Source organism: Herpailurus yagouaroundi, unplaced genomic scaffold (assembly GCF_014898765.1).
Source record: "Herpailurus yagouaroundi ecotype Mexico unplaced genomic scaffold, PumYag 188, whole genome shotgun sequence".
NCBI classification, from domain to species: domain Eukaryota; kingdom Metazoa; phylum Chordata; class Mammalia; order Carnivora; family Felidae; genus Herpailurus; species Herpailurus yagouaroundi.
Window position 1 is genome coordinate 22379580 of NW_024412419.1, and position 19522 is coordinate 22399101.

Below are 19522 nucleotides of genomic sequence, written 5' to 3' on the forward strand. Positions count from 1 at the left end.
CAAAACAAAACAAAACAAAACAAAACAAAACAAAACAAAACAAAACAAAACAAAACAACCCCAGGAGTTTACAAACTACTGATTGGGAAATTCTGACCTACAGGATAAAAGAAAAATGCCACTGTTTGGCAAAATCTGGCTTCCATCTACATTTTCAGCTTTGCCTCTCACTACTTAGCAAAAGGGCACCTGACAATCATTACTTTATAATCTTCTTGGTGATGTTCCCACTTGTTTGGAATGCTCTTTCTTTATCCAAAAATCTTCTGCTGATTCTTCAAACTCCAGTACAAATGGCAACTTCTTGAGTAATTTTTCCCTTCTCTCGCAGGCAGTTAATTACTGTCCTCTTTATTCCCTAACACTTATATTTCTTTCTTTCTTTTTTTTTTTTTAGCATTTCTTTTTTGTTTTGTTTATTTATTTATTTTGAAAGGGAGAGAGAGAATGAGTGTGCACATGCACACACACACACACACACACACACACACACACACACACACACGGGGGAGGGGCAGAGAGAGGGAGAGAATCCCAAGCAGGGTCTGGCTCTGTGCTGTTAGTGTGGAGTCTGGAGCCTGCCTCATGGCTCAATCTCATGAATCATGAGATCATGACCTGAGCTGAAATCAAGAGTCAGATGCTTAACCGACTGAGCCACCTAGGCGCCCCTAACACTTATATTTCTGTTACAGCATTTACCACACAATATTGTAACTTGACTGTTTAGACATCTGTTTTCCCTATTAGTGTGAGTTCTCAGAATACAGGAATTATGTTTATCTTTGTTGTCCCAGCACTGGATATAATACCTAGAACTTAGTAAGTACTCATGAAATGATTCATGAATAAATGAATGGGGTCATAATTGTTGCTGTGGTTATGGATACCCACTGTATTAATATTTGTGTCTATAAGATGGACTGTGCTGTTGATAAATTCTCTAACCTAGAACGTTTTCTGATTTTATTTTTTCTTTTTGTGCCTCTCTAGACTTCAAAGCAGCATAAATTGAAAAAGATCAAGAAATTCACAGGTCAGAAAGATTCTATCCTTTATTCTTCAGCTCAAGGCTCATGACATCAACTGTGGGTCTGCTTTAAGATTCTAGCCTTTAATAGTAGGTGGAGAGAAGGAGGTTGAAAGATTATGTAAATGAAAGAAATGTGCCTATTCTTTCCAACATCTCTAAAGATGCTAGATTCTTTCTAGCAACTTCCAAAGAGATGTAAACAGCTTTATAATTCTATGCTTCCTTTCCTAATCTCCTTTTGTACACAACTCAAAGCACCAGGAAAGAAATTTGGTGAAATTAGAGAATACAGAAGGGGTAACTACCAAGAGTTTGGTGCAGGAAGTTTCAATACCTTTTTTCCCTGTCATGGACACTGGATAGACTCTCTTGGAGTAAAAGATATGTATTATGAATTTTATTTCCCCTACTCCAACTCCCTACTACCATGATTGTTCCTGCTCTTTCCAATGGCTTCCATCTACTACATGGTGAAGGCAACATAGTATAGTTTAAAATAGAAAAAGCTGAGACCTAGGTTAAGTCTGAACTCTACCACTAATTAATTTTATGATCCTGGACATCATTTCACCATTGTTTCCTTATTTGTAAAACAAGGGGGCTGAACAAGGTAGTATCAATAATTGTGATGCTGATAGACTCTTTACCCCTACTCCCAGCTTCCCAGTGGGAAGAAAATCTCAGAATGGGTTGCCCTGAAGCTAACCTGACATGGTGAGTAAAGCTGATCTTCACTGTCTATTCTTTCTCTCTTCAGCCTACCCTACTGATAAACTCTGTAAAATTAGGAGTAAGCTAGGACTATTTTTTTTTTTTAATTTTTTTTTTTAACGTTTATTTATTTTTGGGACAGGGAGAGACAGAGCATGAACGGGGGAGGGGCAGAGACAGAGGGAGACAGAGAATCGGAAACAGGCTCCAGGCTCTGAGCCATCAGCCCAGAGCCTGACGCGGGGCTCGAACTCACGGACCGCAAGATCGTGACCTGGCTGAAGTCGGACGCTTAACCGACTGCGCCACCCAGGCGCCCCAAGCTAGGACTATTTTACTTCACTCACTATGATAGCTGTTTCCTTTACAAGTTAAGTCACTCTTCTTAATGGTTTCTTTACTAGTACTTTAATATCACTTCAACTACACTGATACACTCTCTTATATCCAGTTTTTCAGCACTCCCTGTGGGATGGGCCCAGGAATATATACTCTGGTCAATGGAGAGAAGTCTTCAACAGATCTTCCAACACCTGGAATGTGCAAGGTCAGGGAAAGTAGTAGTTTCTAGGTGGGAACTGCAGCAGGTGGTAGAGCCCCCCACCCCCTTTTTTTAAGTAAACTCTTTGGGGCTTGAACTCAACCCTGAGATCAATAGTCACATGCTCTACGGACTGAGCCAGCCAGGTGCCCCAAAGGTGGTAAACTTTTAAGAGGGGGGAAGGAAGGAACTGAAGGAGGGAGAGTAGGAGAGAGGGAAGGAGGGAGGGAAAGAGAGAGGGAAACGGGAGATTGCTAGTTGGTTGGTTGGTTAGTTAGTTGGTTTGTTTGTTTGGCAGTGGGGATAAATTCTGGGTCCAAAGGACATTTAAGAACAACTGGTCTGTGGATCATTTCTGAATGGAATGGAGACAAATGCTCCCTTTCCTCCTGGTGGAGGAATTCTTTCCATAAGTAAATGATGTTGGGGAAAGCAGCCTCTTTTGCTGTTGTAGTTTTCCTTCAGGCCAAAATATTTTGCATTTGAAATAGCCATTATTAGGGCGCCTGGGTGGCGCAGTCGGTTAAGCGTCCGACTTCAGCCAGGTCTCGATCTCCCGGTCCGGTCCGTGAGTTCGAGCCCCGCGTCGGGCTCTGGGCTGATGGCTCAGAGCCTGGAGCCTGTTTCCGATTCTGTGTCTCCCTCTCTCTCTGCCCCTCGCCCGTTCATGCTCTGTCTCTCTCTGTCCCAAAAATAAATAAAAACGTTGAAAAAAAAAATGAAATAGCCATTATTTTTCCCTTTTCCTACTTTTCCTACCTTTTTCTGCTTCAAAGCAAATGGAAACTTTTCTTTATTTCTCAGATCAAGTCTTTTGGAATTGTGTTTGCCTGAACCACAAGATAAGATTTCTTCCTCCACCTCCTCTGTGTTTGTGGCTCAGGAGCCTGTTCTACCCTGTTGTGGCTGTAAGAAGGCAAAACATTCTACTGACCACAGCATCTCCTCTGGATCATTAAGCAACAACTCCAGCCTGTCACACTTTCCTGCCTTTTCTGAAGAAACAACCTGGCAACTCCAGAGCCATAGTTTACCTATTTTACCCAAGAAACAGCCTTCTGTGTTCAGGAGCCAAGGCACATTGCTGTCTACTTTTAGGCTCTCAGAGTTTGGGAAATCAAAACTTTTTCAGAATTTTACAGCACTTTCACCCTTAGGATCTCAAAGTTCTTTTATCAACTCTGTTCTTGAATCCCCAGCTCTCTGCCACCAAGAGAAAACAAAGAATGGCAGGAGGAGCAAGAGTCATTTGACATTGGATCATGGGCCAAATTCTGGCTCCAGGGAGAGACCACGATTCTCAGGGTGGGCTCCAACCCGTCTCTCTCCTTTGGCTAGGTGGGAGTTAGAGGGACATATGGCTTGGAAGGTTTGTACTTTGAGGGAACAAACAGTACCTCTGCCTGTGAGGGAATCGTGGGCAATGCTGAATTATTTAATCGATGCACAAGGAGGAGTCCCTGAACCAGAGAAACCTCAAATCCAGGTATCTATGCCCATTCATCAAAGCAGTAAACAAAGTATCAACAATAAATCCCCAAACTGTCCATCATTTCAGCTCCATGTGAATATTGGAGTGGAATCTGGATTAAAGAGAACAGAAACAAAAATTTCACAGTCACTTATCCCAGGTAAGCAGTCACAACCAGGGGATGGCCCCCAAATTCTTGAATCCAGGCCCTTAGTTACATCACTGGGCACTCCACCTCCCAAAAGTTTAGGAGTTGACATAAATCAAGAGGAAACCACTTTACTGCAGAAGGAGCCAAAACATGTCCTAGAGCTTAGTATAGAGCAGAGAGTCATAGGCCTTCCAGAAAAAAGGATACAGCAGCATAAGACCCAAGTGACTAATGTGGAATTGACCCCAAGGCTACCATACCAAGTTACAGATAACATAAAGGTAACTCCATTGGCATTACTTCAAGTCATGGATTTGATGGGGATGATCCCAGAATCACATTCAGAAGTGATAGAATCTGTGGGTTTGTTCCCACAGCCACCAGATGAAGTTGGGAAACCAATGGAAACCATGAAAAAAGTGAGAGTAAGCCCCAAACCATCATATCAAGTCACTAAATCAGTGGAGGTAATACCAAGTCCTCAGCATCAAGCTATGGAATCAAAGATGGCCTCAAGACCACAGAATCAAGTCACAGATAATGTGAAGGTAACTCCTATAGTATTGCTTCAAGTCACAGATTCTATGGGGATGATTAAAAAATCACATCCACATATCACAGAATCAGTGGGAATAACCCCAAGAACACAATATCAAGCCATGAAGTCAGCAGAAATAAACACATCACTAGACCATCAAGTCATACCACCAGGAAAGATGAGTCCAAAGGCAAAACATGCAGTTGTAGAAACTGTGGAAGTGACTGAAGGGCCACAGCATGAAGTTACTGAATCAGTGGACATAACCTCAAAGCCACAAAGTCAAGTCATAGAACTGTTGAAGTTTCTTCCAGAGCCAATATGTCAAAAAACAAGATCATTGGAAATGATCTCCAGTCCATCTCATCAAGTTATGGATTACATGAAAGTAACTCCAGTGGCACTATTACAAGCTATGGATTTCATGGGGATAATTCCACCAGCACAGCCACATGTTGTAGAATCTGGAAATTCGCAGTCTCAAATCGCAAATTTGACCCCAGGAGCAACTCAGCCAAATGGTTTGACTTCTAGCTCTCCTACTACTATTGGTCCACCTGAGGTTGTAGAATATGTGGGTTTACCCTCAGAGCCATCACCTAAAGTCAAAGAATCAGTAGGGATAGTTCCAATGTCATCAAATCAATCCATACATTCTCTAAAGGTAACTCCAATAACACCGGGGTCACCAATTGGAATGATCATAGCACCACAGTCACAAGTTGTAGAAACTCAGGATTTGACCTCAAGGCCAATATCTCAAGTCAAGGAACCTCTAGAGTTGACTCCTGGTTCATGGATTCAAGTGCTAGACCCTGTGGGGATGACTCCACAACCATATCATGAAGGCACAGAAACTATGGCATTAATCCCAGGGCCACCTCATCAAGTCATGGAATCTTCAAGGTTGACTCCATGGCTTCAAACCCTAGAATCTTCAGAGGTGAGCCCAAGGCAAAGCCATCAAATCACAGAAAATATGGGGTTGGCCTCTGACACATGGTTACAAATGAAGAAATCTGTAGAGTTAACACCATCACATCATCAAATAATGGAATCTTTAGGGACAGTCCCAAGGTCGCTGGGTCAAAGTACAGCATCTAAGGGAGTGAGCCAAAAGCCACTGCATCAAATCACAGAATCTACAGCAAAGACTACTGCATCACTACTTCCAAGTGTAGAGTATTTGGGGGTGCAGCCAATGCCACAACTTAAGGTTGTGGATTCTGTGAAGTTATCCTCAGGATTGCAAAATGCAAAATCTGAGAAACTGACCTTGGGACCAAGAATGCAAAATATAAAATCTATAGATATAACCACAGGTTTAGTCCCACAAGTGGTAAAATATGGAGAGCTGATCCCAACTGTGAATTCTATAGAATTGGTCCCGGAACTTCAACAGCAGACTGTAAAATCTGATGAGTTGGCCCCCATTCCACAGACGAAAAGTAGGAATTCTGTGCAGGTAGCCCCAGGGTCTCAGCTTCAAGGTGTGCAATTTATTCATTTAACCCTAGGAACACAACAACAAAGTAGAAAATCCACTGAGTTAGCCCCAGCACCACAGTTGCAAAATGGGAAATTGGAAGATTTGACCTCCAGTTCACAGTTGCAAGGTCTGGAATATGTTCATTTGGCCCTACCGCCAGAGTTTCCAGATATAAAAGGTGTGGAGTTGACCCTAAGACAATTACAGAAAGATAGGAAATCTGTGGATTTGGCCCCCAAACCATGGTTACAAGATAAAAGATCTGAGGAGATAGTCCCGGTACTATTGCTTAAAGATGTGAAAATTCCTCAAATGGTAGAATGTAGAAGGTTGATTCCTGAAACACAGGTAGAAGATATGAAATATGAGGAACAAATCTCAGGGGCACACATTCAAGCAGTAAAATCTGTAGAGTTGAACCTCAAGCCAAATCATCAAGCCACAGAACCTGAAAGATCTACCCCATGGCATCAAACTTTAGAATCTTTAGGAATGATTGTACAGCCAAGATATCCAGGAACAGAAGCAGAGTTGACTTCTGACAATTGTCACTACAGGAAAGAATCTGTGGAGTTGAAACAGTCATCTTTAGGAAATACTCCAGGACCATTGAGTCAAACTTCAGGATCTATTCAGATGAACTCAGTGCCATTACAAGGTACCCGTGAGACAATGCTCCAGGGTGTAAAAGCCTTGGAGACTCCAGTGTCTCAACACTTAATACAAGAATCTCCAGAGTTGGTATCAGGATCAGAGATGCAAGGTATGAACCCACAAATATTGAACCCAGAGTCCCAAGGTATGAAGTTTGTTCATTTGAATCTAGGACCATATTCAGAATTTACAAACTATAAGGAGTTGATCTCAGAACCACAATTTCAAAGTATGAGATATGTCCCACTGACCCCAGAACCACAGCCCAACAGTACAAAACCTGAGGAGTTGACTTTAGGTCCATTAATGCATGGTAATAAATTTGTGGATTTAACCGCACCACTGGAAGAATCTAGAAGGTTAATTCCTGACACACACTTACATGAAGAATCAAGGAAACTGACCATGGAACCACATTTACAAGCAATTAAATCTGTGGGTCCAACTTCTAGACCATGGCATCAAGACACAGTATCTACAGAGTTAGCTTCTGAGATCTGGCCACAAGAGGAGGAATCAGTGAAGTTAATCCCACAGCAAGTCATGGAAACTGCTGAGATGATGGCCAGGCCACATTTTAAAAAAATTTCAGAGATGACTCCAGGGCCAGGCTATCAAGACACAGAAGCCATGAGGTTGACTTCTGAGGCATTAACACAAAAACCAACAGGTCAAGTTATAGAATCTGCAGGAATGACTCTAAAACCACATCTTCAAGTTACTGAGCCTTCAGAGATACCTCTAAGGTCAGAAAAGACAGAAACTATGGGGTTGGCATCGTTTCAAGTTGAAAACACCCAAGAGACAATGCCATATTTTAAAAAAGGATCTCTGGAATTTACTTTAGGACCAGGGATGCAATATGAGAAATCAGAGCCACCACTACAAAATTTGAAATCTATGAAGTTCACCCCTGAGTCATCCCCATTAGTGGTAGGATCTAAACAATTTATCACAGGACCAAAACCACATGTTATGGAGTTGACCCCAGGGCCACAGCTCCAGGGAGTAAAGTCTATGCAGTTGGATCCAGAGCCACAATTACAAGACATGAAATATGTTAATTTAATCCAACAGCCAGCTACTACTGGAGTGGTAGAATTTGAGGAGCTGGTACAAGAACCAGTACTACAAAGTGTAGTATCAGAGGAATTTACTAAGGGGACCCAGCCTCAAGGTGTGAAATTGACCCTAGGGCCACATTCGCAAAGTGTCAGATTTTCAGAGTTATCCCAAGGGCCACTTCTTCAAGGAGAAAAACCTATAGATTTAATTTCAGGGTCTCCACATCATGGTATGAAATGTGATGAACTGACCCCTGGTTCCCCAGTGCAAGAAATCAAATTATCTATCCCAGGGCCAAAGCATCAAAGTGTTATACCCATAAAATTGACTTCAAAACCACAAACTCCAGGTGTGAAATTTGTGGAACAAAACTCAGGACCATGCTTCCAAGATGTCAAATTTTCTGATTTGACCTCAGAACCAAAGCGTCAAGGTTTCAAACATTTGCAGTGTATACCAGGAACACAGCTTCAAGATATGAAGTCTACAGGATTTGTAACAGAATCATCTTTGCAGTCAAGCCAAAGACCCTTGGGTGAAAATACAAAATCTCTTCTGTCTACTGAAGGACTACAGTTTCCTAGCACGAAATCCAATGAATTAACCTCAGAACTACAGTTGCAAGGTGTGAAATCTCAGGAACTAAACCTAGGGCCAAGGCAGCAAGATGTCAAATTTTCTGAATTGACTTCAGGGCCAAAGCTTCAAGGTGTCAAATTTGGGAAGCAAACCCCAGGATCTAAGTTTCATGGTGTGAATTCTGTGGAGGAGACTCCAGAGTTAGGGTTTCAAGATTCTAAATTAGCAAAGATGTCACCAGGGCTGCAGGGTATAAAACAAGTGGGGCTTAACCCAGGGCCATGTCTACAAGATGTCAAATTTTGTGATCTGATATCAGGAACTCAACCTCAAGGAGCGAAATCTTCAGAGTTAAACTTGGGACCACAACTACAGTGTGTGAATTTTTTTGAGTTGACCCCAAAGCCAAAGATACAAGGAGTAAGATCTATGAGGTTCACCCCACAACCTGGAAAGCAAGTGGTCACGCCTGAGATGTTAGTACCAGAGACACTATTTCAAGGTGTAAAACATTTAGTGATAGACCAAATGTCAAGCTTTGAAGGTAACATTTCTTATAAATTTGTCTCAGAGCCACAGAAACCATATGCAAAACCTATGGAGTTGACTCCCGGGTCACAGTTGCCAAGTGTGAAATATTCTGAGTTGACTAGAAGACCAGAGTTACAAGGTATAAAATCTCCTAAATTGATCCAAGGACCACAGTTGCAAGATATAAAACCTGTGGAGTGGACCCCAATATCAAAGCTTCGAGGTTTAAAATCTAAGGCACAGCTGGAAGATAGGAAATCTGAGGAGTTAACCCCAGGGCTGCATTTGGGAGGTATGAAATCTATGCAAACACCAAAGCCACAAATGAGAGATGTCAAGTCTATGGTGTTAACCTCCGGGCCACAGGTGGAAGGTGTGAAACCAATGGAGCTGATCCCAGGCTCAAAACTTCAAGGTTTAAAATCTGAGTTGTTAATCTCAGAGTCAGAGCTGAAAGATATGAAATCTGTGGCCTTAATTCCAGGACAGTATCTAAAAGGTATGGAATCCATGTTGCTAACCTCCAGTCCACAGCTGGAAGGTGAGAAATCTGTGGAGATAACCTCGGGGGCTGAAATAGAAGATGTCAAATCTGTGAAAGATACCGCAAATAATAAGCTTCAAGGTGAGAAATCTGAGTTGACTATGCATGCAAGAATTCAAGAATTCAAAACTGTGGAGTTGGTCCCAAGAACACAGCTGCAAGATGTGAAAACTGTGGAATTGAAATTTGGGCCAAAGATGCAAGGTGAGAAATCTGTGTCTTTTGCACAAGGGCCATTGCTCCAAGGATCTGAACTGCAAGTTGTGAAACCTGAGGAATTGACTTTAGAGCCACAAATGCAAGATAAGGAACTTGTCGAGAGTACCCCATGTTTAAAGTATCAAAGTTTAAAATCTGTAGAGGAAACTCCAGATTCAGTGCTGCAATGTATAAAATCTGGGAAGTTGATCCCAAGGCCAAAGAAGCAGGAAGTAAAATCTGTGAATGTGACCAGAAGACCAAAGTTTCAAGGAGTAAAATCTGTGGATTTAGCCCCAAGGCAACACTTTCAAGGGATGGCACTTATGAATTTAACTTCTGGGCCAGAACGGGGTGGCGAGATATCTGTACTCTCACCAAAGCAGCAATGTGTGAATTCAGAGCAATTGAAGAGAGGGTCTAAGTCAGAAGGTGAGATGTCTTTGGAATTAATTCCAGGGCTAAAATTTAAAGATGGAAAATCAGTAGACTTCAATTTTGAGTTACAGTTTGAAGGTATGAAACCATGTGAACTGACTCCAGAATCAAATATCCAAGGTTTAAAACCTGAAGAGTTTAAACCTGAACCACAGTTGCAAAGCATAGTATCTCCTGAGTTGATCCCAGGACCTCAGCTGCACCAAGTGAAACCCTCGGCATCAGCTTCAGAGCCACAACTCTGTGTAAAAACTGTTGAGTTAAAGCAAGAGCAACTGCTTGAAAGTATGAAATGTATTCAGTGGATACCAGGACCTAAGTTCCAAGCTGTGAAATCTGTAGATTTAAATCTTGGGTCACGATCTCAAGGTGCTAAATCCGGAGGGTTGAAATCTTCAGTACAGTTAAGAGATGTGAAGTCATCTGAATTGACTTTCGGGACAAAAACTCAAGGTGCAACGTATGCAGATTTCAACCGTGGGCCACAGTTGCAGAATGTGAAAACTCCTGAGTTGTTCCCAGGACCACAGCTGCAAAAAGGGAAGACTTTGGCATCAACCTCAGAGCCACAGCTTCAAGATATAAAAACTATGGAGTTTAAACAAGAGCCACAGCTAGAAAGTATGAGATGTGTTCAGTGGATGCCAGGACCTGAATTCCAAGCTGTGAAGTCTGTAGAGTTAAATCTTGGATTACAGTCTCAAGGTGTCAATTCTGTAGAGTTGAAACCTTTAATACAGTTAAGAGATACAAAGTCATCTGCATTGACTCCAAGGCCAAAGCTCCAAGATACACCATCTTTAGCATCACTCCAGGAACATCAGCCTCAAGGTTTCAATTTGAAACCTTTTCTACAGGTTAGAAGTATGAAATCATGTGACCTGACACCAAGATCAAAGCTCTGTGGTATAAAATCTATGACACTGAAATCTAGGCTTTCCTTGCATGATAGGAAATCTACTACATTGACTGCAGGACCAAAGCTTCAAGAAGTGAAACCCTTACAGTCATCCCCAGGAGCACAACCTCAAGGTGTCAATTCTCTAGTGCTTACACAAGAGCCACAGCTTCCTGAGGTGAAATCTGGGGTATTAAGCCAAGGGTCACAATTACAAAGTGATAAAACTATAGAGTTGAACGCTCCACTACACTTGAAAAGTAGGAAGTCATCTGAATTGACTCTTCAGACAAAACTTCAAGGTGTGAAATCTGAGAATTTCAACTCTGGGTTACAGTGGCAAGGTCTAAAATCTTCTAAGTTGTCACCTGGGATAAAGTCCCACGATATGACATTTACTGAATTAAATCCAAGTTCACAATTGGAAGGTACAACATTTTCTAAACTGACTGTCGGGACAGAAATTCAAGGTTCCAAATCTACAGATTTCAACCATGGACCATTGTTACAAGGTGTGAATTCTTCTGAAGGGACCTCAAAGACAAAACTTCAAAATGTAAAACGTAAAGAAAGCAGCCCCAGTCCCCAAGTGCAAGTTGTGAAATCTTCTGACCTGATCCTGGGATCAAAGCTTCAAAATGTGAAATTGGTGTTCAACCCTGAGCCACAATTTCAAGGAGTGAATTGTTCTAAGTTACTCTCAGAAACAAAGTTTCAAGATGTGGAATCTGCAAAGTTCAAACCTGGGTCACAGTTGAGTGGTGTGAAATCTTCTGAATTGATACTAGGGACAAAGCTTCAAAAAGTGGAATCAGTGGATTTCAAGTCAGGCCCACAGTTTCAAGATACGAAATCTTCTAGGTTGATCATGGGTGTAAAGCTTCCAGATGTAAAATCTACGAATTCCAGGTCTGGGCCACAGTTGCAGGATGTGAAATCTCGAGTGATCACAAGGGAAAAGCTTCAAGGAGTGAAATCTGTAGAATTGAAACCTAGTTCAAAGTTACAAGGTGAGAAATCTTCTGATATGACCCTGGGGAGGAAGTTTTCAGGTGTGAAATCCAGCCCAAAGTTACAAGATATGCAATGTTCAGAGCTGATTATGGGTATAAAGCTTCGAGATATAAAATCTACAGGGTCCAATTCTAGATCACACTTTCAAGGTATGAAATCTTCTGAAATGATCCCGGAGTCAAAGCTTCAAGAAGTGAAATCCTTTGGGTTCAACCATGGTCCAAAGCTACAAGGCGGGAAATCTGATTTAACCCAGAAGAGGAAGCTTCAAGGAGTGAAATCTGTGGAATTCAACCCTAGACCACAGAGACGAGGTGAGAAATCTGATTTGACGCTAGAGTGGAGGCTTCAAGATTTGAAATCTGTTGAGTTAAAACCTGTTCCACAGTTACAAGGTGTGACATCTTCTGAGTTAACACCAGAAACAAAGCTTCAAAGTGGAGGATCTGTGGAATTCATCACCAGGCCCACGTGGCAAGATACGAAATCTCTTGAATTGAATCTAGGTACAAAGGTACAAGATGTGAAATCTTTGGGGTTCAAGTCAGCCCTACAGTTACAAAATAGGAAATTGTCTATGCTGACACCAGGGGCACACTTTCAAGGTATGAAATCTGTGGAATTCAACCCTGGGGCAAAGTTGCAAGGTGGAAAATCTCCTGAGTCCATAAAGCTTCAAATAGTGAAAACTACAGAAGTCAATCATGACCCAGAATTTCGGGTTGCAAACCCCTCTGAGTTAGCCTTGGAATCAAAGATTCACAGTGTGGTATCTTCTGAGTTCAGTGCTGGGAAGCAGTGGCAAGAAGAGAAATCATATAAGTTGAACCCACGGCCAGAGCTTCAAAGTGTAAAATTTATGGTATACAATCCTGGACCACATTTGCAACATAGAAAATCTTCAGAATTATGCAAAGGGACACAGATTCAAGATGTGAAATCTATGGAATTCAATCCTGAGCAACAGTTGCAAGATGTGAAATCTTCTGAGCTGTGCCAGGGAACAAGTGTTCAAGGTATGCAGTCTTTCCAGTTCAATCCTGGGCCACAGTTACAAGTGATAAAATCTGAGTTGTGCAAAGACATGAAGCTTCCATATGAGCAATTTCCGGAATTCAATCATGAGCCTAAATTACAAGGTGGGAAATGCTCTGAGTTGAACCCAGGGCCACAGCTTCAGTGTATAAATGTTATGGCATTCAACACGGGGCCTCAATTGAAAGGTGTAAAATCTTTTGAGTTGAATCCTGGGCCAGAGCTTCAAGGTATAAAATCTAAGTTGTTCTGCCTTGGGCCACATTTGCAAGGTATGAATTCGTCTGCATTTATTTCAAAACCCAACCTTCAGTGTGTAAATGCTGTTGGATGCAGCCCTGAGTCACACTTGCAAGGTGTAAACTCTTCTGAATTAACTTCAGTTTCAAAACTTCAAAGTAGGAAGTCTTCTGAGTTGAATTCAGGGACAGAGTTTCCAAGGGAGACATCTGTAGTGGTCAACCCTGGAATACATTTGCAAGATTTGAAATCTGAACTGATTCCAGGGCCAAAGTTTCTAGGTGTAGCACCTATGGGATGCAACCCTGGGCCACAGATGAACTGTATAAATCCTTCTGAGTTGAATCCAGAGCCAAAATTACAATGTGTAAATTCTATGGGGTGCAAACTGGGGCCACCTTTGCAAAGTGTACCATCTTTTGAGTTGACTTCAGGGACAAAATGTCAAGGTATGGGATCTGAGGTGAATCCAGGGACCAAGAGTCACAGTGAGACATCTGTGGTGTTCAACCCTGAACCACATTTGCAATGTTTGAAATCTGAATTGATTCCTGGGCCAAAGTTTCTAGGTGTAGCACCTGTGGGATGCAAACCTGGGCCACAGACGAACTGTGTAAATTCTTCTGAGTTGAGTCCAGAGGCAAAATTACAATGTGTAAACGCTGTGGAGTACAAATTTGAGCCACCTTTGCAAGGTATACAATCTTTTGGGTTGACTTCAGAGATAAAATGTCAAGGTATGGGATCTTTTGATTTGAATCTGGGGTCAGAATTTCAAGGTATAAAATCTGTTTTGTTCAACCCTGTGCAACATTCACAAAATATGAAATGTGAATTGACTCCAGGGACAAAGTTTCCAGGTGTAACATCACAGGAGTTCAACTGTGGCCCACAGCCGCAAGGTGTGAATTCTTCTGATTTGAATTCAGAGTCAGAATTTCAGTGCATGAATTCTGTAAAGTTTAATCCAGGGCCACAGATGCAAAGCACAAAACCGTCTGAATTGAATCCTGGGTTAGAATCTCAAGGTACAAAATCTATTCTGTTCAACCCTGGACAATATTTGCAAGGTATAAAATCTTCTGAGTTAATACCAGGTGCAAAGTTTCCAGAAATCCAGTTTTGGGAGAATCACTGTGGGTCACAGCAACAAGTTGTGCAATCAGTGTTCACTGTAGGCTCTCCGTTAAATGGTATGAAATCTGTCTTATTTTTACCAGAGCCATTGCTTGAAGATGTAAAATCTATGAAGATGAGCAAAGAGCCATTGCTTTGCGGTGCAAATTCTGTGAAACGGATTTCAGGCTCTGAGCTGCAGGACTTGAAATGTGAGATGTTTGCACGAGAGCCATGTTTTAAAATAATGAAATCTGTGGATGTAAATTCAGGGCCACATCCTCAAGGTATGAATTCTGCGGAGTTGCCCTCACACCTCAGGCAGCATAATGTGAGATCCGTGGTGTTTTCACCGCATTTTCAAGATGTGAAATCTTTGAAGTCAAACCCATTGCCACAGCCTCAAAGTGCTAATTCTTTAGGGTTGTCATCATGCCTCAGGTCACCATGTGTTAATTCTGAGGTCTTTGCACCAGAGTCATGTTTTCAAGATGTCAAATCCGTAGAGTTGACACCAGGGTCCCAACAGCAAAGTATGAATTGCCAAGAGTTGACTTCAGGATGGCAAGGTATGAAATCAGTGGTGTTGGCACCAGAGCCAGTTAAGAAGTTCATACCAGGACCGATGTTGGCTAGTGTTAAATTTTCAAGTTTGTCTCCAGAATCACAGCAACAAGGTGAGAAATCTTTGGAGTTTACTCCAGAACCAAAGTTGCAAAGTATAAAACATGTGAAATTGTCTTCAGCATCTCTGCAACAAGATATAAAACCTGTAGAGTTACCACCAGGGTCACTGCTTCCAAGAACAAAATCTGAGGAGCTAACTCCAAAAAGAAGGTATCCAATCACAAACTCCTCTGAGATAATCCCTAGGCCAGAGCATCAGTTTGTAGAACATGTGGAGATGATCCCAACGCCAATGCATCAGGTCCCTAAATCTGTGAGTTTGATTTCAATACCAATTTATCACATCACAGAATCTTCAGCAATGGCACAAAGGTTGGCACACCAAGGCAAAGAAACCATAGAAAAATCTGTAGGGTTGACCCCAAAGCCAACAAGTAAAGCCATGGAATCTTCAGGAATGCCTCTAGGGCTAGATCTCCAAGTACCAGAATCTGTTGATGTGACTCCAGTGCTAAGAAATCGAGGCTCTAAATCCTTAGAATTAACCCTAAAGGAAAGCTACCAAATCCCAAAAACTCTGGAGTTGCTCTCTCAGTCACAGACTCAAGTTAAGGATTTGGAGGAATTACATACAAGGCTACTGCAGCAAGCTGTAGGATCTGAAGAGATGACCCCAGAGCCCAAGCATCACACTACAGAAACTATGGGCTTGACCTCCAAGGCAAGGCCAAAAAGGAAGGAATTCCTTGGAATGACCCCAAAGCCAATACGTAAAACCACTGGATATGCAGAGAGATTTCCAAGGCCCTATCCTCAAGCACTAGAATTTGCGGAGGTGATCTCTGAGAAAAGGCTGCAGAGGGAAGACTCTGAAGCATTGATTACACAGTCATTACATCATGTCCCAGGGTCTTCAGAGATGACACCAGGACTAGGATATCAAGTTCCTGAATCTATGGGTTTCACTTCTAAGCAACGGCTTCAAAGGGAGGAATCTTTAGAGTTGCCCCCAAAGCCGACAGATCAAGTTGCAGGATGTGCAGAATCTGTAAAGCTCATACCCGAGACATGGCAGCAAGGGGATGGATCAGTGGGATTATCATTGTCACAGAATCAAAGGATGAAATATTCAGAGATAGGTCCAGGACTACAAGGTCGAATTACAGAATATATGAGGATTAGTCCAAAGCCACCAGATCAGGTCACAGAATCTACAAAGACACAGCTTCACATTGCTCAAGGGGTAACCCCGGTAGTTCCCCAAAAAGTTATTGACTATGTGAAAGTGACTTCTGGGCCACCACCTCAAGTTGTGAAATCTGTGGCATTAACACCAGGGCCAATCTCTCAAATGGTAGACTGTCTTGAGTTGACTCCAAAACTGCAAGATGTGAGATCTTCTGAGTTTACCTCAGGGCTATGGTTGCAAAATGTGAAATCTAAGAAATTAGCCACAGAGCCAACACACCAAATTTTGGAAACAAAGAAGTTGACAGGGTTTCAAATCGTAAAGACTGTGTTAATCCCAGGGCCACCACTTCAAATTGTAAAATCTGAGGAATTAGCACCAGGACCAATTCCTCAGGTTGTAGAACCAATAGGAGTAGCCTTAGGGTCAGCGATTGAAGCACTGGATTGTTTGGATTTATTCCCAAGGCCACAGCTTCAAGAAATGGTAGAACCTGTAGAATTAACTCCAAGGCCAAATACTAAAGTGAAATCTGCAGAATTACTCTCACCGCCAACATCTCCATTTGAGAAACCTACAATGTTCACTCGTGAACAAGGGCTTCAGGCCATGAAATCAGTAGGGACAAAAATAGGGTCTTCTCAAATCAGGGAATCTGAGGATTTGAATCTAGGACAGGTATATCAGATTAGGGAATCTGAGGATTTTACATCAAGAGAGGAATTACAAATAGATAATTATATCTCTAGATTTCTGCACAACTCTTCAAACTCGCTTATCTCAAGCTCTGCCAAAACATCTGAATTAGGAAGCCTTTGGGATTTTGAGCTGCCGGAAGTATCAAGGACTTTGGATGTAAAAAACCTTGGGACAGATATTTTGGAGCCTGAAGAGTCCTTTATAGACTCTACTATGATACGGTCTTCAACCCTTACCTTGTCCCTTCATAATCAACCGTCTGATAAAATAACTAACATTATAGAAACCCCACATTTTGAGATCCCAAGAGTGGGTGTCATATCTAAGGAGAGGACTAATAAGAAGCAGGTGGAAGAGCTAGAGAACTTACTCCACGACCTATCCCAACATCCACCAAAAAGCTGGAGATCACCATCTAGGACGTTTCAGTCAGGATCGGGAACTCAAAGAGGCCTTACCTGGTCTGTCCTGGGGAGACAACAGAATGTCTGGGAGAATCACTCCTGGAGACAGCGACTACCTAGAAAATATCTCTCTAATATGCTAACGCTGGGGAATGTCTTGGGAGCCACTATGAAAAGGAAGCTCTATTCTCGAACATCTTTAACAGAGAGAGCCACTGCAGATGTCTGTCAGTCTATTCAGAATTTATTTGGGGTTCCAGCTGAACTGATGAAATTTTCCCAGAGTTTGCTAGAGAAGGGTCGAGGTACTATCTCTCAGCCTTCAGTGGTCAAAAACTACATTCAAAGACATACTTCATGTCATGATCATGAGCAAAGAATGGCCTTAAAGATGTGGACACGTGGTTCCATGTCCTCTATAATACAGCAATACTCTGGGACTAGAATGGGAATAAAGAAAGTAAATTCAAAGCTCAATGATATATCCAAGGAAGTCATTCAGCCCATTCCTGCTTCATGTACAGGGGGCCAGCCTCCTGCCCCAGTAAAGTTAGAGTCCTCCTTCAATATAGTTTTCACTAGGAAAGATTCTGTTCCAGTGGAAGAGAGTGAGAACTCACAGAGTAATTCACAGACAAGGATTTTTGAATCCCAACACTCTCTCAAGCCAAGTTTTCTTCCCCAGGCCAAAACTGACTTCTCAGAACAGTTCCAGCTGTTACAAGATCTGCAGCTAAAAATAGCAGCAAAACTGTTAAGGAGTCAAATACCCCCAAATGTTCCTCCACCTCTAACTTCAGGTCTGGTTTTAAAATACCCTATCTGCCTACAGTGTGGCCGATGTGCAGGATTTAGTTGCTGTCATAAATTACAGGGCACTCTTGGGCCTTACCTTCTTATTTATCCACAGCTCCACCTTGTAAGCACTCCTAAAGGCCATGGAGAGATTAGGTTGCATCTTGGCTTTAGGCTGCGAACTGGGAAAAGACCCCAAGTTTCAAAGTATCACAGAAGAGACAGACCCATCACACCAAGGAGTCCTATGTCACCATCACTAAGGAAAGCTAATGTCTACACTCGAGCTTCCAAGAGTCCTACTTCTACGATAGATTTCCAGTCTGGATCTTCCCAGGCTCCTGCTTCTCCTGTACAAGTGCACATCAGGCGAAGGCAGTATAGGAGCCCTGACCTAGTAGGAAAGACAGAAATTAGAGACCCTGGGCAATATGAATTTACTCAAGTTCACTCTTTACCAGATAGTGACTCTGAAGATGTTCAGGATGAAAAATGGGCTAACAGGAGAACCCAAAAGACCCATGATTCAAAATATCCAATGAAAGGAACCAAGGGAGGCAGAACACAAAGTGCAGAGTTCTACACAAATGGTAGAGCCATGACACAGAGTCCTTCTAGGGAATTACCAGCCCAGTTTAGAAGGAAGAGGAATGGAGCATCTCAGACAATGACTGCCTCGTTAAAAAGACAACCTAAGAAATCCTCCCAACCCAAATTCATTCAACTGCTTTTTCAAGGCCTAAGGCAAGCATTCCAGATGGCACACAGAATTATGGCTTTTGTTGGGCAGAAGCCTGAGGACAGATCAAGGCCAGACCATTTGTGGTCAAGCAAAAACCAGCATCCAAAACGAAAAGCCAGAGACTATTACTTATCAAGAGATATCAAAAGTGACGGGATGCCAGTTGTCAAGCTAAAGCCAACAGATCTAACCACTAAGCAGGAGAGCACATTAAGGGAAGAAACAGAGCAACTCAGATCAGTTCAACAACCAAAATGGGATAGCTCTTTCAAACCCAGACATACCCAACTGCCCAAGCGCATAGTTTCCCAAAGAAGTACCACTTTCAAAACCACTTCAAGCAGACAGTCTATGGGTGTTGTTCAAAATGACAGTAGCAGCAGAGCTAAGAAAAACTTTGGCAGAAGTGAAATCTCCATCCAGGAGTCCAAGAACTCCAAATCGGGAACCAGAGTTCAGGACCGAGGGAGAATTCTACAAGATTCACTTAAGAGAAACTCACACAGTCACTTTAAAGAGAAACTGACACCCAAGAAACGAAACCACAAAAGCTTCATAAGCCAGAGAACCCCATGTAATTCCTCTGAAAAGAGCCATGGTAGTCCCTCTCAGAGGAGCCATCACAGTCTCTCTCAAAGGGGCCACCAAAGTCCCTCTGAGAGGAGATGTCGTAGCCCTTCCGAGAGGAGCCATCGAAGTCCTTCTCAGAGAAGTCATCACAGTATCTCCGGAAGGAGCCACCAAAGTGCTTCTGAGAGGAGCCACCGAAGTCCTTCTCAGAGGAGCCATCGCAGTCTCTCCGGAAGGAGCCGTCAAAGTC

General features: G+C 42.4%; 1 protein-coding gene across 1 annotated transcript in view; it reads left to right on the forward strand.

The window, feature by feature from the left end:
- SPATA31H1 (SPATA31 subfamily H member 1) overlaps positions 1–19522 on the forward strand; it is a 37330-nt gene that overhangs the window by 16540 nt on the left and 1268 nt on the right. Inside the window, 3 exon segments of the mRNA XM_040496356.1 lie at positions 994–1747; positions 2196–2291; positions 3090–19495. Coding sequence (XP_040352290.1) covers positions 1662–1747; positions 2196–2291; positions 3090–19495 — 16588 coding nt within the window. The 5' untranslated portion in view covers positions 994–1661.